This window comes from Pelecanus crispus, chromosome Z (genome assembly GCF_030463565.1).
Source record: "Pelecanus crispus isolate bPelCri1 chromosome Z, bPelCri1.pri, whole genome shotgun sequence".
Taxonomy (NCBI): domain Eukaryota; kingdom Metazoa; phylum Chordata; class Aves; order Pelecaniformes; family Pelecanidae; genus Pelecanus; species Pelecanus crispus.
The window spans coordinates 14958511-14985351 of NC_134676.1; the positions used below are offsets into that span (position 1 = coordinate 14958511).

A 26841-nucleotide genomic window follows, 5' to 3' on the forward strand; every position below is an offset into this window, starting at 1 on the left:
GAGGCAACTACCAAAGGTACGGGTACAGACTGCATTTCTGTACTTTTGGCATGAAAGTAGCAAGGACTTCGGGAGACTTGGAGAATGTTATTGCAGAGTCCTGAATTACTTTAAGACTGAATGTAGCTGTCTGACAGAACCTGAATGAGGAAGAAGTTTTGTTTGCAACTCAGGCAAATATTTGAGAGATGGCAGAAGTTGTATTTGTTATTTTGGTTGGTTAGTCACTTACTCAGTGGAGTAAAATTCCTCTGTTACAGAAACCTTTGTTTCACTTCTGCTCCAGTAAAAGTACCAGAGCAGCTGAAGTTTTACCCAGAAGTCCTAGGCTGGTCTTTATCCTTTCTTTTTTATGTAAATATTATATTTGTAGGTATGCAAACAGACTAATGGCTCTGCTTTCATGCTATCATCTGTTACTGCATCTACTTTCTTAAAAAGTTCATTTCTGTGAATTCATCTATGAAGAATTAACATGGAATATTTTCCTTTTTTTGATCCCATAAAATATTCTGTGGTTCCATTACCCAAGATCGATTACTCATCAAAATCCTTTATCCATTTGTTCTACTTTCCCACTGCTCTTGAACCTTCAGAAAAGATTTTTTTTTTTTTTTATTTAAGACAACTTCTAAAGATCTATATAAAGGAAAGCCTTCCACAATGTTTTTAGTCCATTGCTTTCCAAAGAGAAGAGTTCATATAATTTACAGTCCTGTTTCCATACAGTTTCCTAAACTTCTTGGAAAACATCTGTAAGGACTAGCAATAGCCATTATGAAACTATATCACTTTGCACTCTTTTCCAGAAATTCCCTCCAGAAATTGTTAATGGGTATTTGATTATTTTCTGAATAATTTGGAAAGGTTACTTTTATTTTCTTAGGGATTTATGGGACTTCTCCAAAGAGACTCCTCTACACTGGTCTCTGAATGTATAGTGGGTGGCAAGAAGAATTAGGAATCTTCTCAAATCTGTAGTACAGACTTCCGTGCTCTCAAAGGTACTTGTTAAGAAAAATAATGATCTCACCCTCTCTCCTTCAAAAGAAAGGTGAAAGAAATGTATTTTTTCCTCACAGGGCCAAAATAAACATTCATTCTTGTTTCTTTCCTCAAGTCTTAATTTTTTATACAAAGATGTTTCTGAATACAGCAGTTCTAAGCTAGAACAGCCAAAGCTGAGTTTTTTATGAGGCATTTGAAGCTCTGAAGGAAGTGGTGGGACTCTTCCCTGAAAACTATTGAAAGAGTGTGTGGAAAGTGAATCCAGTCTGTCCCTACAAATCTCTCAAATGTATCTTCTTCTTTGCCTGTCTCATATGCTATCCCTTTAAGTTAGAATTTTAAATTAAGGTAGGCTCTTTGAAAACAAATGTCAACGTTGTCTGTTAATCAAAATAAGTAATAATTTCTTTATATCTAGTACAAAACTTGGGAAGATTTCCAGAGGAAGATTCTGTGTAATTTTAGACAATACAGCAGGAAAGGACTTTGGCACTTCCCATCTTCTTACCCTCATGTTGGATGAGCTGTACCAGTATCATTCCCAATAACTTCCATCTATTTTTTTTTTTTTTTTGTTAAAATGTCAGTAATGGAGTTTCCTTACTCTTGCCATGCAACCTGTTCAGATTCTTAGTTCTAGAAAGCTTTTCTCCTGATGCTTAGCGTGAATCATTTTTGTTGCAGTTAGGCATGACGCTTCTTGACTTCTTGCCCAATGGGCAAAGAAAAACAATTCACGTCCTTTTTTTGTAGCAGTCATTTATGTATCAGAGAATGTTACCTTGTCTTGCACTAATCTAATCTTCTACAGACTGAACAGCGCAGTTTCTTTCTATCATCTTTGCATAAGCCATCATTTCTGAACTTCTAATTGTCTTTGATGTTTTTTTCTGAATTCTAATTGGTCTGCATTTGTCTTGATGTTGTACTGTCCTAAGTCAAAGATACAACTCTATTTGAAGACTTAGAAGAATGACTAGTCAGAAAAGTACTGTAGATGACTTTGTATGATACTACTGTTGTATCTGAGAGTATAGCTGCTCTTTGCTGATAACTTAGATTCATATTTAAAGTTGTTTTAAACGTATTGCTTTCTGTAGAGCTTATCTATCTTCCTCTCATGTTGTTATAATTGTTCTTTCTCCGATGAATAAAAAGTTTGTGCTGCTTCTCACTGAATTTCTTTTGTTTGAAAAGGTTATTCAAATTAGTCTAGAAAATTGTAATTTTTAATTCTGTTTTTAAAAGCGGTTGTGGGCCCCTCTCTCAAAGACTCAATACCAAAAGCTGTTATGGTCTTTACATTAATAAAACACTCTCTAATTCTGTTACACGAGAAGTTATTAATGACAAATATTTTAAGCTACTATTCTTAAGACAGTGCTCTGGAAAGCTGCACTTGTTCACCTATACTCCATTCATCCATTTTTACCAAGAACAATTCAAAGTCTATGAACACAGTTTTGCAAGAGGATATAGTGTAATCTTACAGTATTTTTGTCTAGACCATACTTCCTCAGCTTGTTAGTGAAAATGTTATGAGAAGCTATACAGAAAGCTATGCTAAAGTCCAGATACAGCATTTGGTTCTCTTTAATCCACAAGGCCTACTGCTTTACAGAATAAAATTATTTTGATTTGATGATACTTATTCTTAAAAATTTGCTTTGGAATACTACCTCTTTGTTATTATCTCAATCCTTACAGAGGAATTGTTCTTCTAGTATGTACTTAAATCATACAGACTATGTATAATACTCTGGGCAATCCATTACCATCCCTTTGAAGGGACTGGTTTTCCTTTTTTGAGTCTGCTGGAGGCAGAAATTCTCAAGACGATGATTACCAATTCTGAGATTGATTTAGCCAGAGTTCCAGGGTGAATTTATCTGATTCCATCTTCATGAAAGCATTCCATTTATGTAAGAGTGGTAAATAGGATCATAGTAAATAAAAAAATTAGACAATTCCATTTACATATTGTAACTGCAGTCTCTTAAAATCTTTGGCAGTATGTAGTAGTTCCTCAGTAGTGTGTTCCTCAGGTTCTGTCATGACCAGGTTCTTAGGTTTTCCAGCAGACGTCAGTATGAATGCAATACGGATGCTGTGGTTCTTTCCTCCTTCTCCAGCTTCTGCTTTTATGAACTTGTTTGTAGTATAATTACTCAGATGTGAAGTCTAATAATCCACATATAGCGCATATGCATTCCTTAAAGCCTCTCTTTCCAAAGACTTTTCCAGTAAAAAGTCTGGAATGCTATGTCCAGGTTTGTACAATTTGGTACCCACTGGAGTCTCGAGGATCACTTTGCTATGGAATTAAAATGGTGTAGCACTTGAATGTTCCTGAAGTTTCTCTCCAATGTGCTATGAACCAAGTATTAGACATTAGTCTTCATTTCTTCACTAGCAGTTTTTTCCAGCTTTCATGCATAGGGAATGGTACTTCTGGGAAAAGAAGGTGTAGGATGGGTGACAGAATTTCTGTCAACATCTGGGAACCTTTACTTGCAAGGGAGTTGAAGGAATATGAAGATACTGTTTTGAGTGACCCTTTGGAAGCTGTTGTTGTGCAAGTGGAAAACTAATAATCCTTTAAAATTCTGTAAAACGTGTGAATCCTAAGTTCCTGGTAACCTTAATAGTTGTTTTTTAACAATGTGGATCACAACAAAGACTGTGGTCAGTGGTGTGACTTGGGTGCATCAGCTTTGAAAGGCAAGTGGTCTTTTCTCTGAAGAGGCTCAGAGATGATCAGAGAAAGTATCATGAATGCTTAAATAAGATGCGAGTACTGTGGTGCGATGACAAAGTATGCAGACAAAAACAGTAAGATGGAGGTGTCAGTGATGTGTGCAGCCTTCTGGACAGAAGCTTATTTCTTTGCTACCCAAGTTGCTGATGCACAGTGAGCAAGTGAAGCCATTCCAGGGGTAAACAAACAAGTGATTTTGAAACTTTACATTTTTAAGAAGGCTAAGTCACTGTCAATGCCATGCATTTTATAGTTGCTTGCATTATAAACGATTTGATATGAAATCAGTCAAGAATCACAGAAAAAAGGTGTTTACAAATTGCTACAGCAGTTGATAAAACTTCTTCCATACTCAGTGCCATCTACCACTAGGAATCAGTAGGAAAACTAATTAATTTAGAGAACCAGTCCCAGGATCATCATGGGTGGTCATGATGACTGTTACTGAAAGACTGTGGAGGTATTGTTGATGGGTGTATTTGTTCTCTGTAAAGGCCTTATTTCCTGTTGATGTTACCTGCTTCTCAGCTACATTTGGTGTTACCTGGTTGACCATCAGTATTTGCTGTTCAGTAATGATACAATGATCTTGCTAAATTGGTAGAGAATCTCTTCTTATCTCACAAGTTTTACATATTCCTGCCATATAAAAAGAGATTGCACGAAATTCTTTCACTGATACTGTGGAAGATCAACTACATGAAGTCAGATTTTTTTTCCTCCTGAATTACCGCACAGCCCTAGATTTAGACACAAAAGCTGCCTACATATTTGTCTGTTCTAAAAGAATATTCTGAAATTCAGTTCATTCCCAAAGATCATTTCCAAAGATCATCATATGATTTACTACATTGACAGAATTTTGTAGAACAGGCCTTCTCAACCTTGGAATCTTAACTGGTTCAGCAAACAGATCATACCTGTTTGTCTGTGTATTCTTTCCACAAAACCATTTCTTCTGCTATCAACAAGTCTTGCAAGAGCTTTGTTCTGAGACATATAATGGCTCAAGCCTTCTCCCATAGGAAATATTCCAGACTGACTTCAACAGTAATAGGCACAACTGTCTGTGTATAATGGGTGATGTTTTGTCTGAAGTCTAAGCATCCAACACAATGTGGTACATGTTCAATGTGTGATACCTGTTCAAAACTGCTTATGTCTGTGGTAGAATGAAACTGTTCCAGACTGCTTCATCTTTTTCAATTTCTTTTCACCTCAATACATAGGCATTGTAGCTTCTAAGAAGCCTCCTTGTTGCCAGAGTCTTAGCCATCATTAGCCGTCATTGCGAGGACACCTTATTGTGACCTTCCAATACTTAAAGGGGGCCTGCAGGAAAGATGGGGAGAATCTTTTTAATAAGGCCTGTTGTGACAGGACAAGGAATAACGGATTTAAACTAAAGAAGAATAGATTTAGACTAGACATTAGAAAGAAGTTTTTTACAATGAGGGTGGTCAAGCACTGGAACAGGTTGCCCAGAGATGTGGTAAGAGGCCCCGTCCCTGGCAACATTCAAGGTCAGGTTGGACGGGGCTCTGAGCACCCTGATCTGGTTGAAGCTGTCCGTGCTCACTGCAGGGGGGTTGGGCTGGATGACCTCTAAAGGTCCCTTCCAACCCAAAACATTCTATGATTCTATGATTAGACATCTCAGAAATATGTGAAGTTATTGGCAGGGCATGTACTCTTAAAATGGAGCTTATAGGCCTTACTAGCAACACCTTTCAGGATTTTCCTTCAGGAGGAAGATACTTTCAAATACCTATTCGTAGTGCTGCCTAGGAGAGGGAAAAAATTACTTTTGTTTCTTCATTTACTGGATTCCAAGTATGTTCAATGGAATGCACTGAAATCCTTCTGACCTCCTCAAGTCTACCCAAGGATTAAAAAACCCAGCTTATCTATTGCTGCAGTGTGATTCCTCAGCATGACAAATACTAAATCAGAACAATCTTGTCATATTTACTTAAAAGTTTAGGACAAAGGAGAATCAAATCTGTGTCCTCTATTTGAAATGTAACTGTGAAAACCAGTAAATGTTCCATTGTTGCAACTTCAGAAGTATTCTTTTAAGAGAGAATTCAAGACTGAGATGTCAGTAAGATCTCTTTGAAAAATTTCAAGCTGCCTCTAATATTTGTAGAAACAAAAATGCAGCTTGTATTTCCTGAGTGGTAGTATTACCATAAAATAAATGGGTAGCTAATGATTTCTGCTATACATTACACTAAGACAATCTTGTAAATTACCAAAAGAAACAGTAACCGAGGTGGGGTGGGGAGGGGGGAGCATCACAAGAATAGGAATCTGTGGTGAAAGGCAAGTGAGAGATCTTTATAGGGTGTAGCCAGGACTTCAGTACTGATGGTTAAGTGTGGTACCTAATTTGAGGAGGAGAAGTGGAGTAGTGGAAAGATCTTGAGAGTCAGGATGAGTCAAAACAGGGCTTCCCAACATTGTGGATGTTACTGGCAGAATATGGAATTGTTGCTGATGGTCAAGAAGCGTAGGATATACCCATTTCATACACTGCTCTCTACATACAGAAGTTATAGGACTTCTCCCAGAATGTACTAGGGAGAGAAAATAACTATAGCAGTCTGTGCAAAGAAGTCATCAGTAAAGGCACACCTTTCATGTTAATTGGAGCTTTGCTAGATGTACCCATTCTTTTTTTTCATCTACAGGTCAGTACATTGCTTAATGATTCTTAATATTTCTTAAAATACCTGGTAGAAATTAAAGCTGCAGAATAAAGCTGCTTTCATGCTTAGTGGTGTTTCTTGAATGAAACACATGGGGACCTGTATTCCAATTAGTTTTTGATTGTTGTTAGAAATACTGACCTATGATGACCTGAACCAGAATGACTAATAATAATCTCAGTCACTGCTTTCTGAAGATCAGTATTTCCCAATGGATGAATGGAATCTGATAAATGCTTGCTTAAACAAGAGGAGGCTGGCCCCACTGGTCCAGCCAACAGGCTTCCCCACTGCTCCCGGTACGCCTTCTTAAGCCAAAAATTATAGCTCAAAATTATAATTGGGACAGGTTGAAAAGCTACACTGGTTTTGAGAGCTTTTTTCTGGGCTAACAGTTACAGGGAGCTGGTTTAATTTGAAGAACAAAAAAATTTAAATGTGATTAATTGGAGAACGTTTTTAATTAAAAATGTCCTCTTAAAAATTTCTCTAGATACACTCAAAGCCTGGAATGAGTGCATGTAGAAGTAAAAATTCCTACATTTTAAAAAAAGGGGGGGAGATAAAGCAGGGAATGGTAGAGAAATGCCTTAAGACAATTAGTGTTTCCTAGATAGTAATGAGTGGGGGAGGTTGGAATGAGTTCACCTAAAATAAAAAAAAAAAAAAAAAAAAAAAGTTGAACCGTCAGAATCAAAGTTAAGGAGGTTGTGTATGTTTTGGGTTTTTTGGGTTTTGTTTTGTTTTGGGGTTTTTTTTTAAGTTAAAAATGTGTGGCTGAAATGGCTAATGCCTGTACACTGATCATTAAGTCTTTTAACACTGGACCTTATTAAGAATCTTTTTGATCTTTCCTTTTTCTGTAGTCAACTTGCTTTCATTGACATTTTCTAATAGTTGATATTCTGAACCTGCAGGTACTATTTTTATTTATTCTTTTTTGGTGGTGGGTTTTTTTGTTCCATCTTCTCTGAAATGATCCCTTCTCTACCTGCAGTGGACTGCTAAAATTCCTAGGAAATACACTGCAACTATCTGGATTACATCTTGATCTAGGAATGATGTGCTTCCTACCAATCTTATGTAGACCTTTTGTGAACACAGATATATGTAGAAATACACATGAAAATTATGTAGGTTATATTTAGTGTGTTTTTATATAAACATGAAACAACATAACTGTTCAGTTTTTCTGAATTATTATTCTAGGATCAAGACAACCTTTAATCCAACAATCTCAGCCTCCACCTTATTCATCACCTAGAGATGTTCCCCCAGACATATTGTTAGATTCTCCAGAAAGAAAGCAAAAGAAACAAAAGAAAATGAAGTTAGGCAAGGATGAAAAAGACCAGACTGAAAAAGCTGCAATGTATGATATCATTAGTTCTCCTTCCAAGGACTCCACTAAGCTTACATTAAGACTCTCTCGTGTAAGATCTTCGGATATGGACCAGCAGGATGATATGCTTTCTGGTTTGGAAAACAGCAGTGTGTCAGAGGGTGATATTCCTTTTAATGTGCAGTACCCAGGACAGACTTCTAAAACACCCGTTACTCCACAGGATGTTAACCGCCCACTAAACGCTGCTCAGTGTTTGCCGCAGCATGAACAGACAGCTTTCCTTCAGGCACAACAAGTGCCTGTTTTACAACAGAACACTTCAGTTGCTGCAAAACAACCTCAAACTCCTGTGGTACAGACACAGCAACAGGTTTCGCAACAAGGAACTATAACGTCATATGATGAAGTAGAATTGGATGCATTGGCTGAAATTGAGCGGATAGAACGTGAATCAGCTATTGAAAGGGAGCGATTTTCAAAAGAAGTGCAAGATAAAGGTAAAAGGATTGTGTGTGTGTATACACTATATATACTATATAAATATATATATATGCATATAAAACCCATATATATATATAAAGAAACTTCCTGTCATTGTCACATAGTTCAATTCTGTTTACTCAGTGTAGGTTCTTCTGCGACATTCATCTCCATTCCCCTCCAACAATGAACTGTAATCTCTCATATATGCATATTTTTAATATCTCATATTCTTTATTTGGGGTCTTAAAACTTCACTTTCTATCCATTATGTTTCAAAATTCTTTTTAAGCTATTCTTACTTTGAACTGTGATACTGAATGAAGTACAATTGATGTTGTTTATAGTTTCTAATATCCCAGCAGTACCGTAAGTCAAAATTTGTAATAAGTTTTGGTAGTTGAATTATTAATTAACTACCCATGTTGTCTAATTTAAGAAGACATGGGAAAACTCTTTTATTCCATTTATATTCATATCCCCATTTGAACCTATTTTGAAGGAGGTGTTAGATTAAAATCACATCTATTCTTTTAGAGGTACTGTAATGATTGAGTGATTTATACTACTATGTTTTCTGCAATGTTTGTTCAACTGGATATTCATTATTATGTAGGCATTACAAGCTTTAGAGAACTACCATATATGTATATGGTCTCTAGCACAGAACCAGATGAGCCTCTGAAATCTTTTTTTTTTTTCACTTCAGTAGCTGTACTGGTGATCTTAATTAATTTTATTGAATCTATCCTCTTTGGGTTTGTTTTGTTTTGTTTTGTTTTTTCTGTTAACTGGTTTGAAGGTCTTAGGCTTCAGAAATCTCAAAAGTAGATGCACAGCCCACATGTAAATCTTGAAGATAAGATGTATTTTATAAATTAGATAGTGAAAGTTAACGTAAGTATTTTTCAGAAGCTTCCTGCGCACTGTGTTTAACTTCTGAGAAAAAAATCTTGTATAGTATAACGCTAATTTATTAGATACTCCCAAGAAAAACCTTGCAGAGTGGAAAACAGTGCAAATTTGATTTTGGAAGTTCATAGGTGAAAATGGTCAATTTTGGACATACTTGTATGGATGCAACTGAATTTACATAGAGTTTGGGTCTTTAGCCAGCAGAGAGAGCACAAATTTTCTCCCTATTCAAGCATTTTTTTCTGTTTTGAAAGATGCTGGGGTGGGGGGGAGAGAGAGAGTGTATGTGTGTGTGTATTTGTAAATGTGGTTGTTGCAATTACTAGAAGGTTTAACTTCTTAGATATTTCTTATTTGGTAACTAAATCAAGTCTTTCTAGGAAACGTTGTTTGTGAATATACGGAGAAAATGTGTGCTCACCTCAAAAGAGATCTCTGCTGTCTTTAATTTTAATTTAATTGAATGAGGTATTTGTTACTTTTCTTAAATCTCTTCTACTAATTTCAAATTTATTGATGGAGAGCTTGTGGTTTGTCTCCTAATACTTGAAAAGCTACTTCTATATCCACACACTTCAAGTAGAATCTCCAGCAAATTTTAGCTGAGAAGCATCTGGAAGAGTGCACTGTATTTTTGGTGGTGCACAGCAGCCTTCAAACACTTAAAGCAAGACTAAAATACACTTTCTCTTTTCTTCTGGCTTTCAGTAAATGTTGAGCATTAGTTGTAAAGTTTGCCATAATTACATAGCCATGGGCAGACTCTTGATTTGTTTCTTTTGGGGAAAGGAGTGATTTATATGGAATGTGATCTCTCCCCTTCACCACTCCTCAATAACCATCTTCCCAAATAAGGATTCCAGCCTTATGCATCCCTTCTACCTGCATCCTCTGGCAGGTCTCAGTTTTTCCTGAGTTCCTGCAATAACTATCAATCAGGTGCAAGAGCTGCTGCCTTACATTGGGACAAACGATCACCATTTATTCACTGGTGGTAAGTTTCCCCCATGCTAGACAGCTGCTCTTTTCGCTTTGGCTGCTGAGGTTTCAGCCATGAATGAATAGCATTGAGTAGAAGTATTTTTAGCAGTCTTGGGACAGATTTCCTGAAAAGCTGTTACCTTGGAGAAATATGATTCTTATTGTTTGGTAATGCTTTTGCCGTTGCTTGTAAGTTTGTACTATGCCTACAAGTTGATACAGTCTGGGATTGTTCTAGTTATAGCTGTTTGGTTTGGTGTGACCACAGAAGGAAGCTTCCTCTGTTGTTCCTACGGGAATATGTCTGTTAGAAATATATCAAATATCTCCTAAATATGTCATTCATTTTTTGTGAAGCTGCTTACTGTATTTATTCAGAAACCTGGCATTTTGTGCATTTTAGTACATGTACTGTAACTTCAGATCATATTATGTCAAGAAAATAGTGTGATTGTAGCAAATACTCGGTCTAATTAGAACAGGAATGCATAGTGCTAGCTGGTGCTTTACAATAGCAAGCATCCCTCTAGAGAACTTTGTCAAGATGCTAGCACATACTAAAATCTGCATGAAAGCGTCTTTGCTGCTTTTGTAATCAAGGCATGGGAATACAATTACAATCACACTACACTTTCTGTGTAGGCACACGTTGCTGTCTTCCATAAATTACTTCGAGTAGAATTGTACTCAAAAGCTTTGATAGAAGATTAGTGGTCTCTTCTGTCCTTTTTTTTAGACATGAAATCTCTATAGTACTATGCTTCATCAAAGGTTTTGAGATGCTTTCTTTTTAACAGTAAGGCTTTGGTTGGATATGACATGTTCTTTCTGAGGCTTGGAACCAGTAGTGTGGTATAACTCTATTCCAGAGGAGAGGCATAGATTGGAGGGGGGGGTGCGGGGGGGAGGGTCCGGTTGTTGCTAAAAATTATACAACTGCTACACTTCCCTAAGGCAATGCTAAGGTCTTTTTTCTTTTTTTTTTTTTTTTTTAATGCTGAGGTCCTTTTATAAAGTTTGGTACAGGTGGAAAGTGGGGTTTGGAGCCCTTTGGTAATTATAGTACTTTCTGTAATAATTGTTAATTCTAACAAAATGTTAAAATATTTAGCTTCCACCAAACGAAGTCTCTCAAAGTGGGAGGCAGTCTCTGTTTCAGAGGTGGAATTAACACAGGGTTTTGCAGATGTGCCTTCTTCTTTGAAAAGCAGCATATCTTTCTGCGACCTGATTGCCATGCTTTTGCTTTCTGAAAAAGGAATTCTGTGTGCAAAAATCACTAATGCAAAATCTGGCAGATTTGACCTAATGTATGTCAGATTTGCATAAAGAGTGATTTTATAGTATAGAACTTTTGCCTCGTATCTGAGTGCTTTTCAGAGCTCTGTTTTTATAATTCTATCCTTTAGGTCTATTTGGATCTTGGATTAAGTGGACTACATGGTCTTTTCATCATGATATAGAGGTGTGAAGTTTGAAAAAGTTGGTTTCATCCCTGTCCTCTATGTGGAAGGACAAGAGTCTATCTCCTCTTCCTTCTTTCTCAATCCAGGAGGTCTCTCTGTATTGATCAATTTTGCAAGTAGTTTGTCTGTATCTGTTAGTGAAAGGAATAGTTGGAGATTTAGGAGATCAAGGCACTTGGCACCAGAAGTTACATTCTAATACATCTATTATGTTTAGTAGCCTCGGAACAAATAAATAAATCCATGGAAGATGACATACCTCAGGTCTTCGGTTCTCATTGCCCCCCTCACAATGGCCTCTATACACTCATCAGATACAAGTTGTCAATCAATACTAGATCTATCTTCTCTTCTGAAAGGATATGTAGTATTACAGATAGGTCCAGCTATTACTTATCAAGACTCAGATTATCTGAGTTGGAAAAAAAGTGATTCGGAAGGGCTAATACAGAAAGGGATTATCTTTTTCCACAACAGTCAACAACAAGTGAACCATCCTCTGCTTAGGTGCGTTGTGATATTTTGATGATATAATTTCTTTAGGAAGGTAATGAAGCTTCATGCACACTTTCTTTTCTTCTAATCACCATCAGTAGTCACATTTCCTGTACTACTTGGTGCTGTTGAATAGTTTTGAAACAAGTAGAGGTCCATATTCTGAACCTAATTTGTTCAATAAACTGGAGTTGTTCACATTTTAAAGTTGACTACTCCAAGAAAGTACAGGAAATCCTGTTGAGTTTTAGAAAATTATGTCCCAGGAATTTCTGTTCTTCTTGGGAATCTTTTTTTCCTTGGTTGGCAGGGGGGATGTTGAGGGAGAAATTTTGTTTTGGTAACCTCAGTTCTTTGCATTAACTCATGCTTTGCCACTGTTTAGATACATCTGGGTTATTTTTGTGTGTAGTCAAGCAGTTCAAAGCCAGTCAGTACTTTCAGTCTAAACCTTTCCTAGAACATTACATTAAGTTCTTGTTCTTCAAGATTTAGACCTGCCACTGAATTAATTTTCAGGTTCAAGGTTTATACTTCAAGACCTTTCATGCTTTTCTAAAAACCCCAAATACTCTGAATCAAAAGTATTTAAGATAATAATGTTAAAAGGAGCTCTGAGTCTTCTAGGAAGGGGAAAAGGGAAGATAGTCTTGAAAATTACTTGAAAAAACAGAAAGTAACCCATCTTCTTTTCAGAGACTCTCTTTCAAATTGCTTTAGTTTTTTTATTCAGATTTGCTGAATTTTAATTTGAGCTCTTCCATACATAGTACTGTGTGTTCACTGTTAGATTTTAGGCTGCTTCAAAGACACTTTTATATAATGCAGCTGTTTTAACAGATTAAGGAGTTCTACTTTTACTTGGAAAAGGCACTGTTCTCTGGAGTTTGTGAGAAGAGTAATGAAATCATTAATCACTAATAATTTCATTGGGAGGCTAATATTTTTTTTACACTTAAAAACATTAGAAATATTTTTTAAATGAGACAAACCTACTTGTATCTGTGGTTTTTTTTTTTCCCCCTGTATATTTTACCTCTGAGGATCCATTTTACCCACTTCTTTGGAATCTTACTGTGGATTCTTTGAATTAGGAAGAAGTGAAGCTGTAATAACTTTATTTCCAATAATTGGATCAGTTAGGGGGCATTTGGATGCCTGGTGTGGGCCCTTCTTTTTTTAGTTCGTTCCAAGCCCATAGCAGCAGAGACACACATCCCAAGAGTGTGAATCTGCCGGAGCAAAACTCTCAAAACTACAGTTATAGGTAAGTAACCTTTTTCTCTTACCTTTTAAGTTCTTACGCAGCTCCTCTCCCTTTCTCCCCATTACCCATCTCCCCCCAAAAATTCCCCAAAGAGGAAACTAATAGAAGAACACTATTAAGAATGAATAGTTTGTTTACATCTAATTTAATGAAATGACAGAATGTGTGATTATAACCAGTATATTAGCATTCATTTCTAAAAATTGTTGTAGGGGTTTTATTTCCTTAAAAATGGAGCTACAAGTGTAGTCATCTTACAGAAGATTACAGTCACTAATACCAGAAGTTGAAATGAGGCAGTGTAAAAATCACAAATGATTGTATCTCTATGTAGTAGGACAACATGAGAATTAGTTATCATGTATTTGGTATATATAAGCTTTTATTAGGTCTGCATTTTGTAGTGTGACATAATGGATGAAACTGGCCCCTCATACAGCTTTACCAAGAAAAGGCAGCTTTGCAACCTTGGTTTTCTATAGATGACTTTTCTTTGTGTGTGTTCAGACATGTTTTAAGAAAACTAAGGGGAAGAAATTCCTCTTCTATCTAGACAAATTGCAATGAAATGTTGCAATGTTTGCATCTGTCTAGGAAAAATTACTTTCTTTTATATTTTTGTAAAGAAGGAAATACTGATTGAATGAAAAACATGTTTAAAAAAAAAAAGTAGAGGCATATTTTTTTAGTGGTGTTTACTTTATTGTGGTGCTCTTGTGTAACATGAAATCAAATTCCCCCGATTATCCAGGTTGTGCTTTATGTAGGGTAGCACAGAAACCTGTTCTTGTAAGCAGGTGTAGAAAACAACTAAAACCTAGCAGTTTGGTAACAGGTTTTTTTTTGGTCTTGTTTTTGTTTTTTAATCTGTAACATAAACTAAGATTAGAAAGTGAAATGCAACTTGAATATGTAGTGTATGCCCTTGATTGTACCTGTTAGATGGATGGGAGGATTTATAATATTACTTAACCAGTAATGACTTTATATTGTTCTGGGACAGTTGCTTCTCTATAATAGATTTAAATCTTGATAAAGAAATGGCATGTATAATTAATAAAACTTATTAAGAGTTTAAGCCCAGCATTTCTATAGTTCATAGTCAAAGTTCACTCTGACATCAACCTAAGATGACACAGACTTTTTTCCATTATTGTGCAGTATAAATGTTACTGGATTGAAGATGTTTTTGAGTATGATGTCAGAATAAAATCAACATCTGGAAGGGAGATTGCAAAGTCATTGCTTATGTCTAAAGTTTGCTGTTTATGTAAATTAATTAAAAACTAATTGGATATGTTAATCTGTAAGTGATACATAAAGTAAGTAGTTTTCATTAGGTCTGCTGTTAGTGTGTTGCATTTTTCTTGTGAAATTAAGTGCTGCATTGTGTATTTCAAAGTCATTGCACTTAAGGTTTTGCTCGGATATTTTAACAATTGAGTTTACAAAACTGTAATTCTTCACAAAGCGATGGCATGGATAAAACAGAGCATTTGTGTCAGAAAAATCTCTCTCATAAAGAAATTAAAATCATATTGTTTGTAAAAGCAATACTAAATTCAGGGAGATTAAGTTACAGCATCCAATCTCTAAACAAGTGTAGATGCTCGATTATACTTTTCTGTAGTTCAATTCTTGTTATTTTCTAGTGCAGTATTTCTGTAGTTGACAGGAAATAATGAGTTACCAGACACCCTTAGGTAGAAAACTTCATAAGATCATATTTCATTCTCCAGTTATGCTGATTACATTATTATTATATTTAAGAAAACAAGCAAAAGTTTACCAAAAAGAAGATTGTGAAGTCTGCTATACTTTCACCCTAAGGCATGTCAGAGACTCCTGTCATCTTTTTGTGTTTTGTCCTGAATGAGTTTGGACATCCCTCCTGATGGGCTTTCCTCTTTGCACAGTCACCAGAAGTTTGATAAAGTCTTTTAATGGACTGCTAAAAATTAGCAGCTGCTTCTGTTCAGATTCTCAGAAATCCCTTCCTTTGAACTGCAGCAGCTGGAAGCCCTCTGGTATCTACTTCGGAGCATTACGTTCTGTTCTACAAAGCTTCCTATACCAGATTCATGACTGTACTTGCTTAGTTTCTTCTGTAAGGGAGCAAGGAGTGAGAATAAGATTTTTGACCCATGTTTGCTGAGCCTTTCCTTCAAGGGGAGGAGCTAGTGCTGTGGGAGTCTCTTCTACTGATGGGAATAGTTCTCTTTCGTTACTGAATTCGTTGTTTATTGGAATACGTCTTTAGGGGGAGGTCAGGTGAGAGCAAAGTCTCATGGTCAGTAATGCTGAATGTTCATGAAGGAGTAGAAAGATAAGAATAGGTATTGCCCTCACTCCATTGATAGGTCATCCATCAGTACCATTAAAGTAATTTTAAAACTTCCTTGTACGCAGATTAGATTGATTGGTTTAGCTTCTTGTGGTCTACAGAACACTGTTGGTTGGGGGGACAGGGCACTTGGACAACTTTGAAGAGATCTGTGAAAAATAACTAAAAGAAAATAGTTGTCGGTAAACATAGATTCGTTATTTAGATGTATAGTTACGTGTTACCTGTTGAAAATTCATAATCTTGACTGTTAGCTTAAGAAGGGTAAGCTTGTAATTGGCCTCTGGCTGACTTGTCTCTGATGTTGTTAAAAAATGGAAGGTTTGACAATAAGTAATGACTGCTTAGGACTGGTATATTTGGTTTAAATTTATTCATTACTGATTTAAATAATTCAAATAAGTGGTATTTCAAATGAGTGGAGGCATATCCCAGTAATCTCTGAAGAGTGTTAGAGCTTTAAAATGTAAACCTCTTAATTGTTACGCTTTAAAAAAAGGAAGCTTGTACTGGAGTTATCAAAATGGTTCATCCAGAATTCAGCATTAGAGGATCAATTTTCTTTGGTTCTGAAGATGAGTACATTCACATTTAACCATCTTGGATATGAAGTCTCCAATTGAATCCCTTACAAGGTGTAAATGAGGAAGTGGTAATTTATCTGTTGTGTCTTTGAGATCATTCAAGATCATTCAGAAATCTCAGGGTTTTAGAGTCTACCAAACAGCATTAACAGAGTGGAGTGTTACCGTCCTGCTAAAACGCTTAGCAACCATGCACATGGTTGTTATTTAGACTTGCTACCTTACATATTTACAAAAGGCCCATTTCAGTTTGCTAGGAAAAGCAGTTCTAGAAGTTTTTAAGCTATCATCCTGTTATATTCATTTGTTGAAAGAGTTTAAGCTGGGACTTAAGGCAATCATCATGTTTGCAAGAAAGCAGTAACATCGGACACTTCAGCACTAATGGTGTTCTGGCTGCTGCTTTGGAACGATTTCAGGTTAAATGGAAGAATGGAAATACTTCTTTAATACAGCTTCCTTCATCCAGCTGCTGTCCCTAAAACTTGCTCAGCTTCCAAGCATATCCGTTTTCAGGATTGATATTCTTCGGATTGACTTGCAGTTTCAGCAGAAATGTATTTGAAGGTATCTGTGGTTATTCCAGTGCAATGTTTTTTTGCACAAAGGTTCCGCAGTAATTAATTTCTAAATCTGAAAGTAGTCGTCGTTTTGACACACAGATGTTTCCAACGATGAAGGCCACAACCTGTCTCCAGGAATACTGTTCATAAGAGGACAGGTGAGAGATAACCGCTTGGAAATCCAGCTAATCTTTTTTTCCATTTCAAACTCTTGGTTCCTTGGTAATGTTTTGTTTCTTGTACCACAGTGACCCATTTAATTTGACAGAACATCTCTACTGTTTTTTAGAGTAAGGTAGCTTATGATCTTGCTTTGAGTACCAAGGTACTGCCTTTTGGTGAGCATGTTGCAATCAAAAGAACATCCATGCGAATTTGCCAAGTCAAAAGGATGTATACATAAGAGAGTAACTGGGATCAGAAAAAGAACCTGCAAACAACAAACTTGGATACCTGATCTCTAATAGAAGGCTCTTCTGTGGATTACTACATATTCCTTTTATTATGAAAACTGTTACAAAGAGTGGAGCAAAAAGATCCTGATCACAGTTCACTGGTCTCAAGAGCTTGCAAGCCTACATGTTCAGAACTGTGGCAACCTTTGAATCTAGGTCTGCAGGATTTGAAAGAAAAATGTTAGTCTTATATTTTTGGCAAAGTCCTAGATCCTGGTAATAAAAAGAAATTCTACTATCTATGGAATGAAATGGATGAAGTTTGGATACTGATGCCTTGAAGGATACGAAGTATATTTGAATGGATATTGTAAAAGTTCCTAAGTTCATCTGTTCATCAGAAGCCTAAGGGTGTTAGGACTCATGCCTTAACAAAGCAGATGTATGCAAACTCACATGTATTTGATTGTAAAAGAGAAGATATGAAGACATCTGTTTTCAGAGGGTAATTACTCTGTCCTCACCTCTCTGATTATCTATTGATTATTCTCATATAGTTCAAAGTGAGTTCAAGATTTTATAAAGCTCTTGAAGTCCAATGGTGTATTTCAGCTTCCAGATTTCTGCAGCTATCATGGCAACTTAAAAAGTTTTTGTGATCATTTAGTGGAGTTTTTTCGTTATGCTCAATGACGATAGTAGTACTAGGTACTCATTCTACATTTTATGCCCTAGTTCAACCTGATATTTTCATCTACTTGGGCCAGCTTTTTTGTCCTAGATCCAGAAATCTCATAGAGGCAAAACAGTAATGATCAAGTCTAGTTCTGAGGATCGCCATCAAGATGCACAGGAAATACGAAGAAACCTGTGAGTAATCTGTAACTCTGTCTGCAATCACATTCACCTACAGGAAAAGAAAACTTTGAAAATGTCCCTTTCTTCTCAGATAAGATGTCAGCAGGTTGTGGTTATAATAACTTACTAAAACATCAGTATCCAGTTGTCAAGAGAAATGAAGAAGGTGCATCAGAAGAGCTCTGTATTTAGAGAGAATATGTATGCCAAGTTGTGATGTGAACATCTACGTATATGCTCTCAACTTACAATTTAATGTTTTGGATGATGAAGAACAGCAGCATATTGAGCCTGGTCAGTTACAGAAGTTCAAGCAAGAAAATTGGTCCTACTTGAATTGTTTTGGTTTTTTAATCTTGGAGCCTTCACCTTAAGGGCTCTGAAAGGTGAGTTTTGGTTGATACAGCTACAGCTGTTTAAGGCATCCCATCTCCTGGCCATCTGCCTTGCTCCCATAGTAAGGGAAGCAGAGGGAAGCATTTGCTTGGCTCTTAACTGACTCATTCAGCCTGGTAGGTTAATGCAAACCATCTTCACTAGCGCCTTCAAGGTGATGCATTGGACAATGAGATGCACTTGTGGAAATATGAATGCGTGTTGCCTTCTGCTACAGGTGATAACCTCAGTTAAAGGAATGGGGGAGATAACTGATAACAGTAATGTTTTAAGGGCTACTGTCAGATCCACCATGAGAGCTTTACAGGACTTTTTCAGTGTGGCTGACATTTCTGTGTGTCATTCATGAAATGAAACTGTAGCTGACTGGCTTTTTCCTAGGAACACAAGTTTCTCAATTTGTGTTTCAAAATTTAAAGAGTTTTAATTGAGAAATAAGGTAATGATGTGTGTGGATGTATGTGTATTAACATTTATGTTTCCAAAAAAAAAAAAAATCAAATTTGAAACCTGTTAGTCTGGAAGCTTCTACTTCATGACCATTCCTAAGACCTGCCATGAAGCTCAGTGAGGTCAAAGACCTCTTAGTCACAAGGAGAAAAAGACTTTTTTGTCATTGCATAAAGATTTCAAAAAAATAGATTCGTTTTAATCAGTAGTGTAGGGAAATTAATCTATGTAAGTTCTTACCTGAATACAACGATTACTGCAGTACAGAAGAAGCAAACATCTCCATGCTAAAAAGCTGCACCTTTGATTTGGCAAATTTATTTTGCTTCACATGTCTATCATAAAGTTGGCAGGCATTCCTACCAGTTTTTGTTGAACTTTGAAAAGCTCCTTATTTGCAGTTGACCAGTTTCTGCATGGAGTTTATTGTATCTGTCTTTACTGTCTTCCAGCCATTAAATGCTTTGGAGTTTTAGGAAGTTTGAGATGTACAAATAGATTTGATAATGAAAATGATGGGGGAAAAAAGCCTGTTCACAGCACTGGAATTGACCACTTTACTACTTGTTCTAATGCTAATTTTAGAGATGATCCTTCAAAGTTTGAATTCTTCTAAGTAAGAATCTTCTACAAATACAGAAGAAATTAGAAGCCTCATGTTATAATTCTGGTTTACAATTTGAGAGGGTGCTGGATTTTTTTCCTTGGAGTTTATTTCCCTATTCCTTGATTGCATCCTCCTTACCATTCATTCTCCTTCTCCCAAAAAGAGAGCTGGCTCATTGCATCTGGTGATAAGGCACCACAAATCTAGGCACAAAATAAGTTATTTTTCTTACATTGCATTTGTGGTCTAGACATTTTGACAATAGATCTACAGCAGAATTTCCAACCTATGTTTAGTCATTCCTTAGCCTTAAAGTCATATTCCCTGATTACTGAGAAGGTAATTGGTTTTTTGACAAATTACACAATGATAGTTGAGAAATGAGAAGATAAGTCTTAGTGCAGGTAGGGCTTTTGGTTTTCATGGCAGAAATTAATTTTAGTTTAGAGTACCATGTTGGTAATATAAATAGATTGTAGTTTAAATCACTAGAACATACTCTTTTGGATACTTCCATATGCTTCTCATTTCTGTGCACTCTACCAAATTACAGGCTGTGTGGTTGGCTCACTTTATTTTTCTGTATTCTACTCTTAATGTTTTTTTAGTATAAACTCAAAGGCTTATTGCAGAGTCAAGCTCTTGACACTACATAAAATTATCACTGAACTTTTTATTTCATCCATGAAAAGTATTATGGTTGCAGAGGGAAAATACTCAAGCTTTTAAGTGTGTAGTGGCCCCCCACCTAATATGTATGTGTTATAGTATAGACTCCAACTCTTGGTATACTCCCTAGCTTCAAAGAGAAGCATGGAGTGTTGGAGTTACTTTAATAATTTTTGTTCATTGTTTGTGTGTTCCCTGGCTAAAACATGTGTGAAGTCCAACTGATGCACTGAACCAAGTAGGGAAAACCTCTGTCTTAATCATTGCAGATCCTTGCTTAGTCATGTATAATGAAGTGGGCTGAATCTGCAGAACAGAATCTTTTATAGTATTATTCCTCAAAAAGTAGTTGTGGAGGTGCACCTTTGTCTTAGCAGACTTTTGCTTCAAGCGTAATTGATTAGCTTGGGAGTTTTTAAATGGGGTTTTTTTTTGGTCTTCATGCATTGCAGCTGCTTTATTAGATGGTTGTCTTGAGAATTATACAGGGACTTTGATTTCATGTGTTTTGAGGGTGGGTTTTTTTAATGATTAATTGGCACCTGCGGTAGACTGACAATGAATGATAGTCTGAATACATTATAAAGTATTAGCTAGAGAAGTTCTATTCTTGCTTTTAAATTCAATGGATTTTGTTGTGTATGCACAAAGATGCTGAGGAGGATTAATTGGTGGAAGTGGAGGGGAATGGACATTCTTGCTTGGACTTTTACCAGTCTATATATATAATCTGTGATTTTTCTCGTTTAACTTGCAGATAAGCCTCTGAAGAAGCGAAAACAAGAAAACAAACCGCAGGAGGCTGGAGGTGCTACTGGAGGAAATAGAGCAGCTTCTCAGGAGACAGGTTCTGCAGGAAATGGGGCGAGGCCAGCATTGATGGTTAGTATTGATCTGCAGCAAGCAGGAAGAGCGGACTCTCAGGCAGCAGTAACTCAGGATTTGGACACCATCAAAAAACCTGAAGAAATTAAGCAGTATAACGACGGGTTTGTGTGTGTTCCCCAAGAAGACACTGTTGGAGTTCTTAAATTTAAACCTGAAAACCATCCTGAGATTTTTAGGAAAAAGTCAGACTTTGAGGGTCAGAAGGCGGATATCCAGCAAAATGAAAACAGACAAATGGAATTTCAGCAAAATGAGAGCAGGCGGTTGGAAAGTAAACACAGCGAGAACAAACAGTTAGAAGCTAAACATGAAAGCAGGCATGAAAGTAGACAAATGGAAGTGAAACAAAATGAGAACAGACAGACAGAATCAAAACAAAATGAGAGCAGGCAAATGGAGATGAAACAAAATGAGGGAAAACAAAATAATGGCAAACAGGAAATAAGGCAGAGGCCTGAAACGCCAAAACAGAAGAGTGAAGGCAGGCCTGAAACACCAAAACAGAAGAGTGAAGGCAGGCCTGAAACGCCAAAACAGAAGAGTGAAGGCAGGCCCGAAACGCCAAAACATAGACATGATAATAGGAAGGACTCCAGTAAACCATTGTCAGATAAGAAAATTGAAATATCTAGGCATAAACTAGATGTGAAGTCTGATTCTTCAAGGGTAAAACCTGAAAGTAGATCTGATCCAACAAAACAAAGGCCTGATGGGCGTTCAGTTTCTGATACACCAAGGCGTGACCATGATAGCCTTAAACAAAGATCTGAGGACAGGGGGGAGTCAGAGAGATACAGAGGAGATCCATCAAAGATTAGAAGGCCTGAATATTTGAGATCCTCAAACAAAAATGAACATGATTCTAAGCATGGTATTAAATCTGATGCTTCAAAACCTGAGAAATTTGAAAGGAAACATAGGCATGAATCTGGTGAATCAAGGGAAAGGTTTTCTTCTGGGGATCAGAAATCAAGACCTGACAGCCCTCGTATTAAACAGGAAGGTAAAGGAGATTCTAGTAAATCAAGACTGGATAAACCTGCTTTTAGATCACCCAACAGCAAGGATGAACGAAGGACAGATGGTCATAAGAGTAAAGTAGATAGTAATAAAGCAGAGTTTCCCAGTTATTTGTTGGGGGCAAGATCTGGCGCATTGAAACATTTTGTCATTCCAAAAATCAAGCGTGATAAAGATGGCAATGTTACTCAGGAGTCAAGGAAAACTGAATTTAGAGGTGAACAGAAGGACAAAGTAGAGAAGATTGGGCTAGTTGAAGATCTAAATAAAGGAGCTAAGCCTGTAGTTGTCCTTCAAAAGCTTTCTTTGGATGATGTGCAGAAATTTATTAAGGATAGAGAAGATAAATCAAGGGGCTCTTGTTTTAAACCTAACAGGAACAAGTCATCCAAATCTAATAAAGGTAAGATTTTTTTTTAAAATATTAATTGCATTATATCTTTTACACTCCTGTTCTTTTAGATTTGCTACTTCTGGTTAGAAATTAAATGCAAATATTTGATAGTTATATATAGTTTTACATGTATATATATATATCTATATATCTATCTCTCGCATGTAGTTTATATGCTTGCTTATATGGGGATTTTGGGAAACAAAGTGAAACTTGTCTACGGGCTTGTCATTATTGGAAATCTTGCTACAATATACCTGGAATGATTTATTTGCTCCGGTGCAAGTACCTAATATGGGAACACTTAAGTGGTCTTAAGCTGTACTTCAGCTACATTAGTTTAACCTGGTAATTTATCCAATGAAACGTGACTGCTGTATGTATGATTTAAACTGGTTATAGCATGTCTGTATAAGGGACTGGTACTACTGTAACTAAATCAGTGTAGCTGGAGTGGTAGAAAATACTATGTATACAAGCCTTAAGATTCTTTTATATTTTTAATTGAAACTGGAATGTGTTTTTCCAAGGCATGTTTTGACATGATGCAATATGAACGCAGTTACGAAGTCCTGTTTGCCTCTCTTACGCCATAAATACAACTCTGTTGGGGAGCCTCCACACTTGAGGCTGTGTGACAGTAAGCTTACAAAAAGGTTCCATCTGTAGGAGAATTCAGACATCATTGTCTCTAGGGTCCATTGTATGCAGAAAGAGGAAAGGAACTGGTAAACAATTGGTTGTCATTTTCACATTAGTGATATGGACAGGGAATAACTCAGAATAGTTTGTGGGTTTGATATTTGGTTGATTGTCTCTTCTGTAGATTTAACACATTTTTGTAAGATTGCTTTTCTTCTTGGTGCTCTAATTTCAGCTTCTTTGGTTTCATACTGAAGTAGATCACATGGTGCAATCGATGTTACTAACTGGTCAGGGTTCCTTTCTTTTTTAAAATGTTCAGCATTTAAAGCATTTAAATTTCTTACATAGTTATGTTTATAGAGTTGTCATGTCAAAATAGAAAAATCAAGTGTTGGGGGAGAGGATTTCAGCTGTATGCAGGATGGTATATGAATGCAGTCCAGGTATATCATAATATGAGATTAAAGTGTTTTCTTATGTGGTTGGTCTGATAAGAAATTATGTACAAATCATCTTTGTGAATGTATAACTGTTTATCTGCATGTGTACAGAGGAGACATCTGTATAATTTATTGTGCTATGTCTGTTCTCTATCTAGTAACCTGTTTCTGTTAACTTTTAACGACTTAATAATTCAGGATGTGTATTACTTATTTGTAAAATATTAGCCCCCTTGTTAAGTATTTTCTCTTTATCCTGGAAATATGAACATTTTCCCTGTCCCTTTTTGAGGTTCGGAACAGGCAAAAGTTCCATTTCTAGTAATAGGTGTCTAGAGTTAGACATAAAATTATGATATCTTTGTTGTCAGTTTAGTCGAAAGATTTCAGATGAAACCTTTATGTTCTTGATAGGGAATACTAAAAACTTCCTGATGGGACTCATCTCTAGTCTCAGAAGGATAGATTTTGCATTCACACAATTCCATGTGCAGCAAATCGGTATTTTTTAGAGCCCTCAGAGCCATATACAGTGCATGTATGCTTTCTAAAATGTTTCTAAGGTACTTTTTTTTTGTAGTCTGTAATATATATGGTTATTTATATAGAATGTTTTAGTAATGTGTAAAGGTTTTAATGACTTTTGTCTGATTGGCATGACTGTAGTAGCTGTGTCACACATGAGCAAGCAGTGCATTGATTTTAAAGTCAGGTTTATGACTTACGCAAAGTTTTTGTGTATTTTTTGTTTTCTGATGTATTTCTCACATACTCTCAAATAACTTGGGACATATTTTCCAGGGAAAGAAAATATTTGAATCTGGTAACAGTCTTTTTGCTCTTGTATTCAGAATAAGGTTCTTACAATGATACTAGAAGTAGGTTTCATTAAAAGAATAATGTTGTAACTATGTTTCTTTTACAAATCTAGTTTTGAGTGTTTAGCCAGGCAGATGTTGGAGACAGTGTCTTTGAACTTCAGATTTTTCGTACATATTTTTAGTTTTACTTTTTTTTTTTTTTGCTCAGCTTCCTGGTAACTTACTTCCTAGGATATATTATGCTAAATAACTAGGTGAACTCCAATGTTTGAAAAGGTCATAATTTATAAGGGTGTCTCTTAATAAGCCAAAGTCTATTTGTCAACAAAAGACTGATACAGAAAATAATCATGCCATTGCCACAATGTCCTCACTCCAGTTGAGAGAAATAGCATTCACTCTGTGCCATTTTTAGTTCTAAACATTTTCATACACTAGAGAATGTAATTTTCATAAATATTCTTTATTTAGTTCATCCTACATTTCTTAATAGATTGTAGCAAATCTTTTCTAGAATTGTCTTTTAGCATCATTATTCCACTTCTCACATCCTTCTTATTCCATGTAGCTTAGTATATTTTGCTTTATCTCTCCTTATTTTACTTCCTTGTATTTCTTGTCCTTTATTTTTGCTTTCTCATCCATCCCTTCCCCAAGAAAATGTCTTCTGGCTTTGTCACATACAACATCATTGCAGTGATTTATCTGAAATCTGGTTTAAAATAGTTCACCTAGTTCAAAACACCATTTAGACAGTCATCCTGTCTTAAGGGACTAATGCCCATTCATTATAAAACTCAGTAAAACTGACTTGTTTTAAGCTAAAATTAATGCTTTGCAAACTGAATGTCTGTACAACTTTTTAGCCTGCTTCAGTAAATTTTAAATTTGAAAATCATATCTTTATTGTGCATGTGGATAAAGCCTTGCATTGTACTGCAAAAAGACAAAGGAATATTTTAATCAAGTTTTATAGACATGTTTGAAATTTTGTTATTATATGAATGGGAGGGATAGCTGTAGTATGTGACTGTTAATATTGAATCATCACAACAGTCCCTTTTGGCATTTACAAAATGGCAGCGTTTCTATCTCTCTCCTGATCTTTGAGCATTTTTCTGAAAGATTCACTCTAGCTCAGAGGAAAATTATGGAAATTTTTTTCATAGTATTTTTGTTAAGAGGTCTTATGGTGAAAATTGTGGCCTGTTTTGTCTGGGTCAGAATGAATTGTTACACTTCTTTCTTCTGGTTCTAACACTTGTGAATGCCTTTTATCCTGGTTTTAATGCAAATGTATATTGTTGGGGGATCCATGAAACTTTTCCCTTCGAGTTTGTGCCTGCAACGAGGAGGTCATGTTTGCTATCCTTTCTTTACAGAGCTTCAGTGAGTAACTTTTCTGCTGCTTCTTAGAGTTATACTGATCAGCTGTGTTGGGATGGGAGCTGTTAACAGTTTTACAGTTACTGCATTCTGAACCAGACAAATTTTCCTTTGTTAAAGTATGAAACACATACAAGTCATGAGAGAAAGTGTAACTGTCTGTGTAAGGAGATGTCTGAATTGGTTTATAATATGTTTGAAGGATTGCCTTTCCAAAATAAGCACCATATATGTAATGCAAGTTTTAGTTCTAGGAGAACTGAGTGCATGTTTTTTAAGACTTGTGTAGAAACACCTTTTGGGTCTTCCAATATCACCTAAAAAGAGTTTGTTGTTAAAAAAAAAACAAAAAAAAAACCCCAAAAACCCACCAGAACAACACTAACAAAAAACAAAATCTGATCTGAATGCTACTCCTTCCTTGTGTAGATTGTTGTAGGATTTCATTATCTGTACAACACAGAACTTTAAACACAGATTTTTGTTGCTCACTACAAGTCTTCCTAAATATACTGCATTCTCTTCTTACAGGATTAACTAAAAAATCTACTGCTTAACCATCTTCACATCATGGAGTTAAAACAATGCTTCTAGATTTTTCTGTTGTCTTTGTGCTTGTGTGGTTTGTTAGGTTTGTTTGTTTGGTTTGTTTTGTTTTTTATTTCAGGTGACTTTTTCAGAGCCTGTAGCAACTATAATTTGGCATTTGTGTAACGTGATGGTCCATCTTTGAGTTCTAGCACTGCTGGAAATAGTCTCACTTGTGAAGCAGAGTAAACACTTGGTTGCTCATCTTCTAGGAAGGAATGACAAGAAAAGGGAGTATTCCGGGATGAAAAGCTGTATCCAGCTTATGTTGGCTCAGTGAGCTGACTTGTGATGCCTCTCACAGGCCTCTAGTTAGCACAGCAGCTCTACTCACAAATACTTTCTGGTACAGCTGAAAACTGTGGAC

The 26841-nt window shown here is 36.2% G+C and overlaps 1 protein-coding gene across 7 annotated transcripts in view; it reads left to right on the forward strand.

Annotated features, from left to right (window-relative positions):
• Positions 1-26841, forward strand: part of NIPBL (NIPBL cohesin loading factor) — a 161611-nt gene that overhangs the window by 79991 nt on the left and 54779 nt on the right. For 4 of the 7 annotated variants that reach the window (XM_075727004.1, XM_075727005.1, XM_075727006.1 and 1 more), the window contains exons 9-10: positions 7687-8319; positions 21050-22603. The exons of 1 other annotated variant lie outside the window; for it this stretch is intronic. In XM_075727004.1, the coding sequence (XP_075583119.1) occupies positions 7687-8319; positions 21050-22603 (2187 nt within the window). The remainder of the gene's footprint in view (positions 1-7686; positions 8320-21049; positions 22604-26841) is intronic. 2 more of the 7 variants (XM_075727008.1, XM_075727009.1) reach the window with 1 other exon arrangement.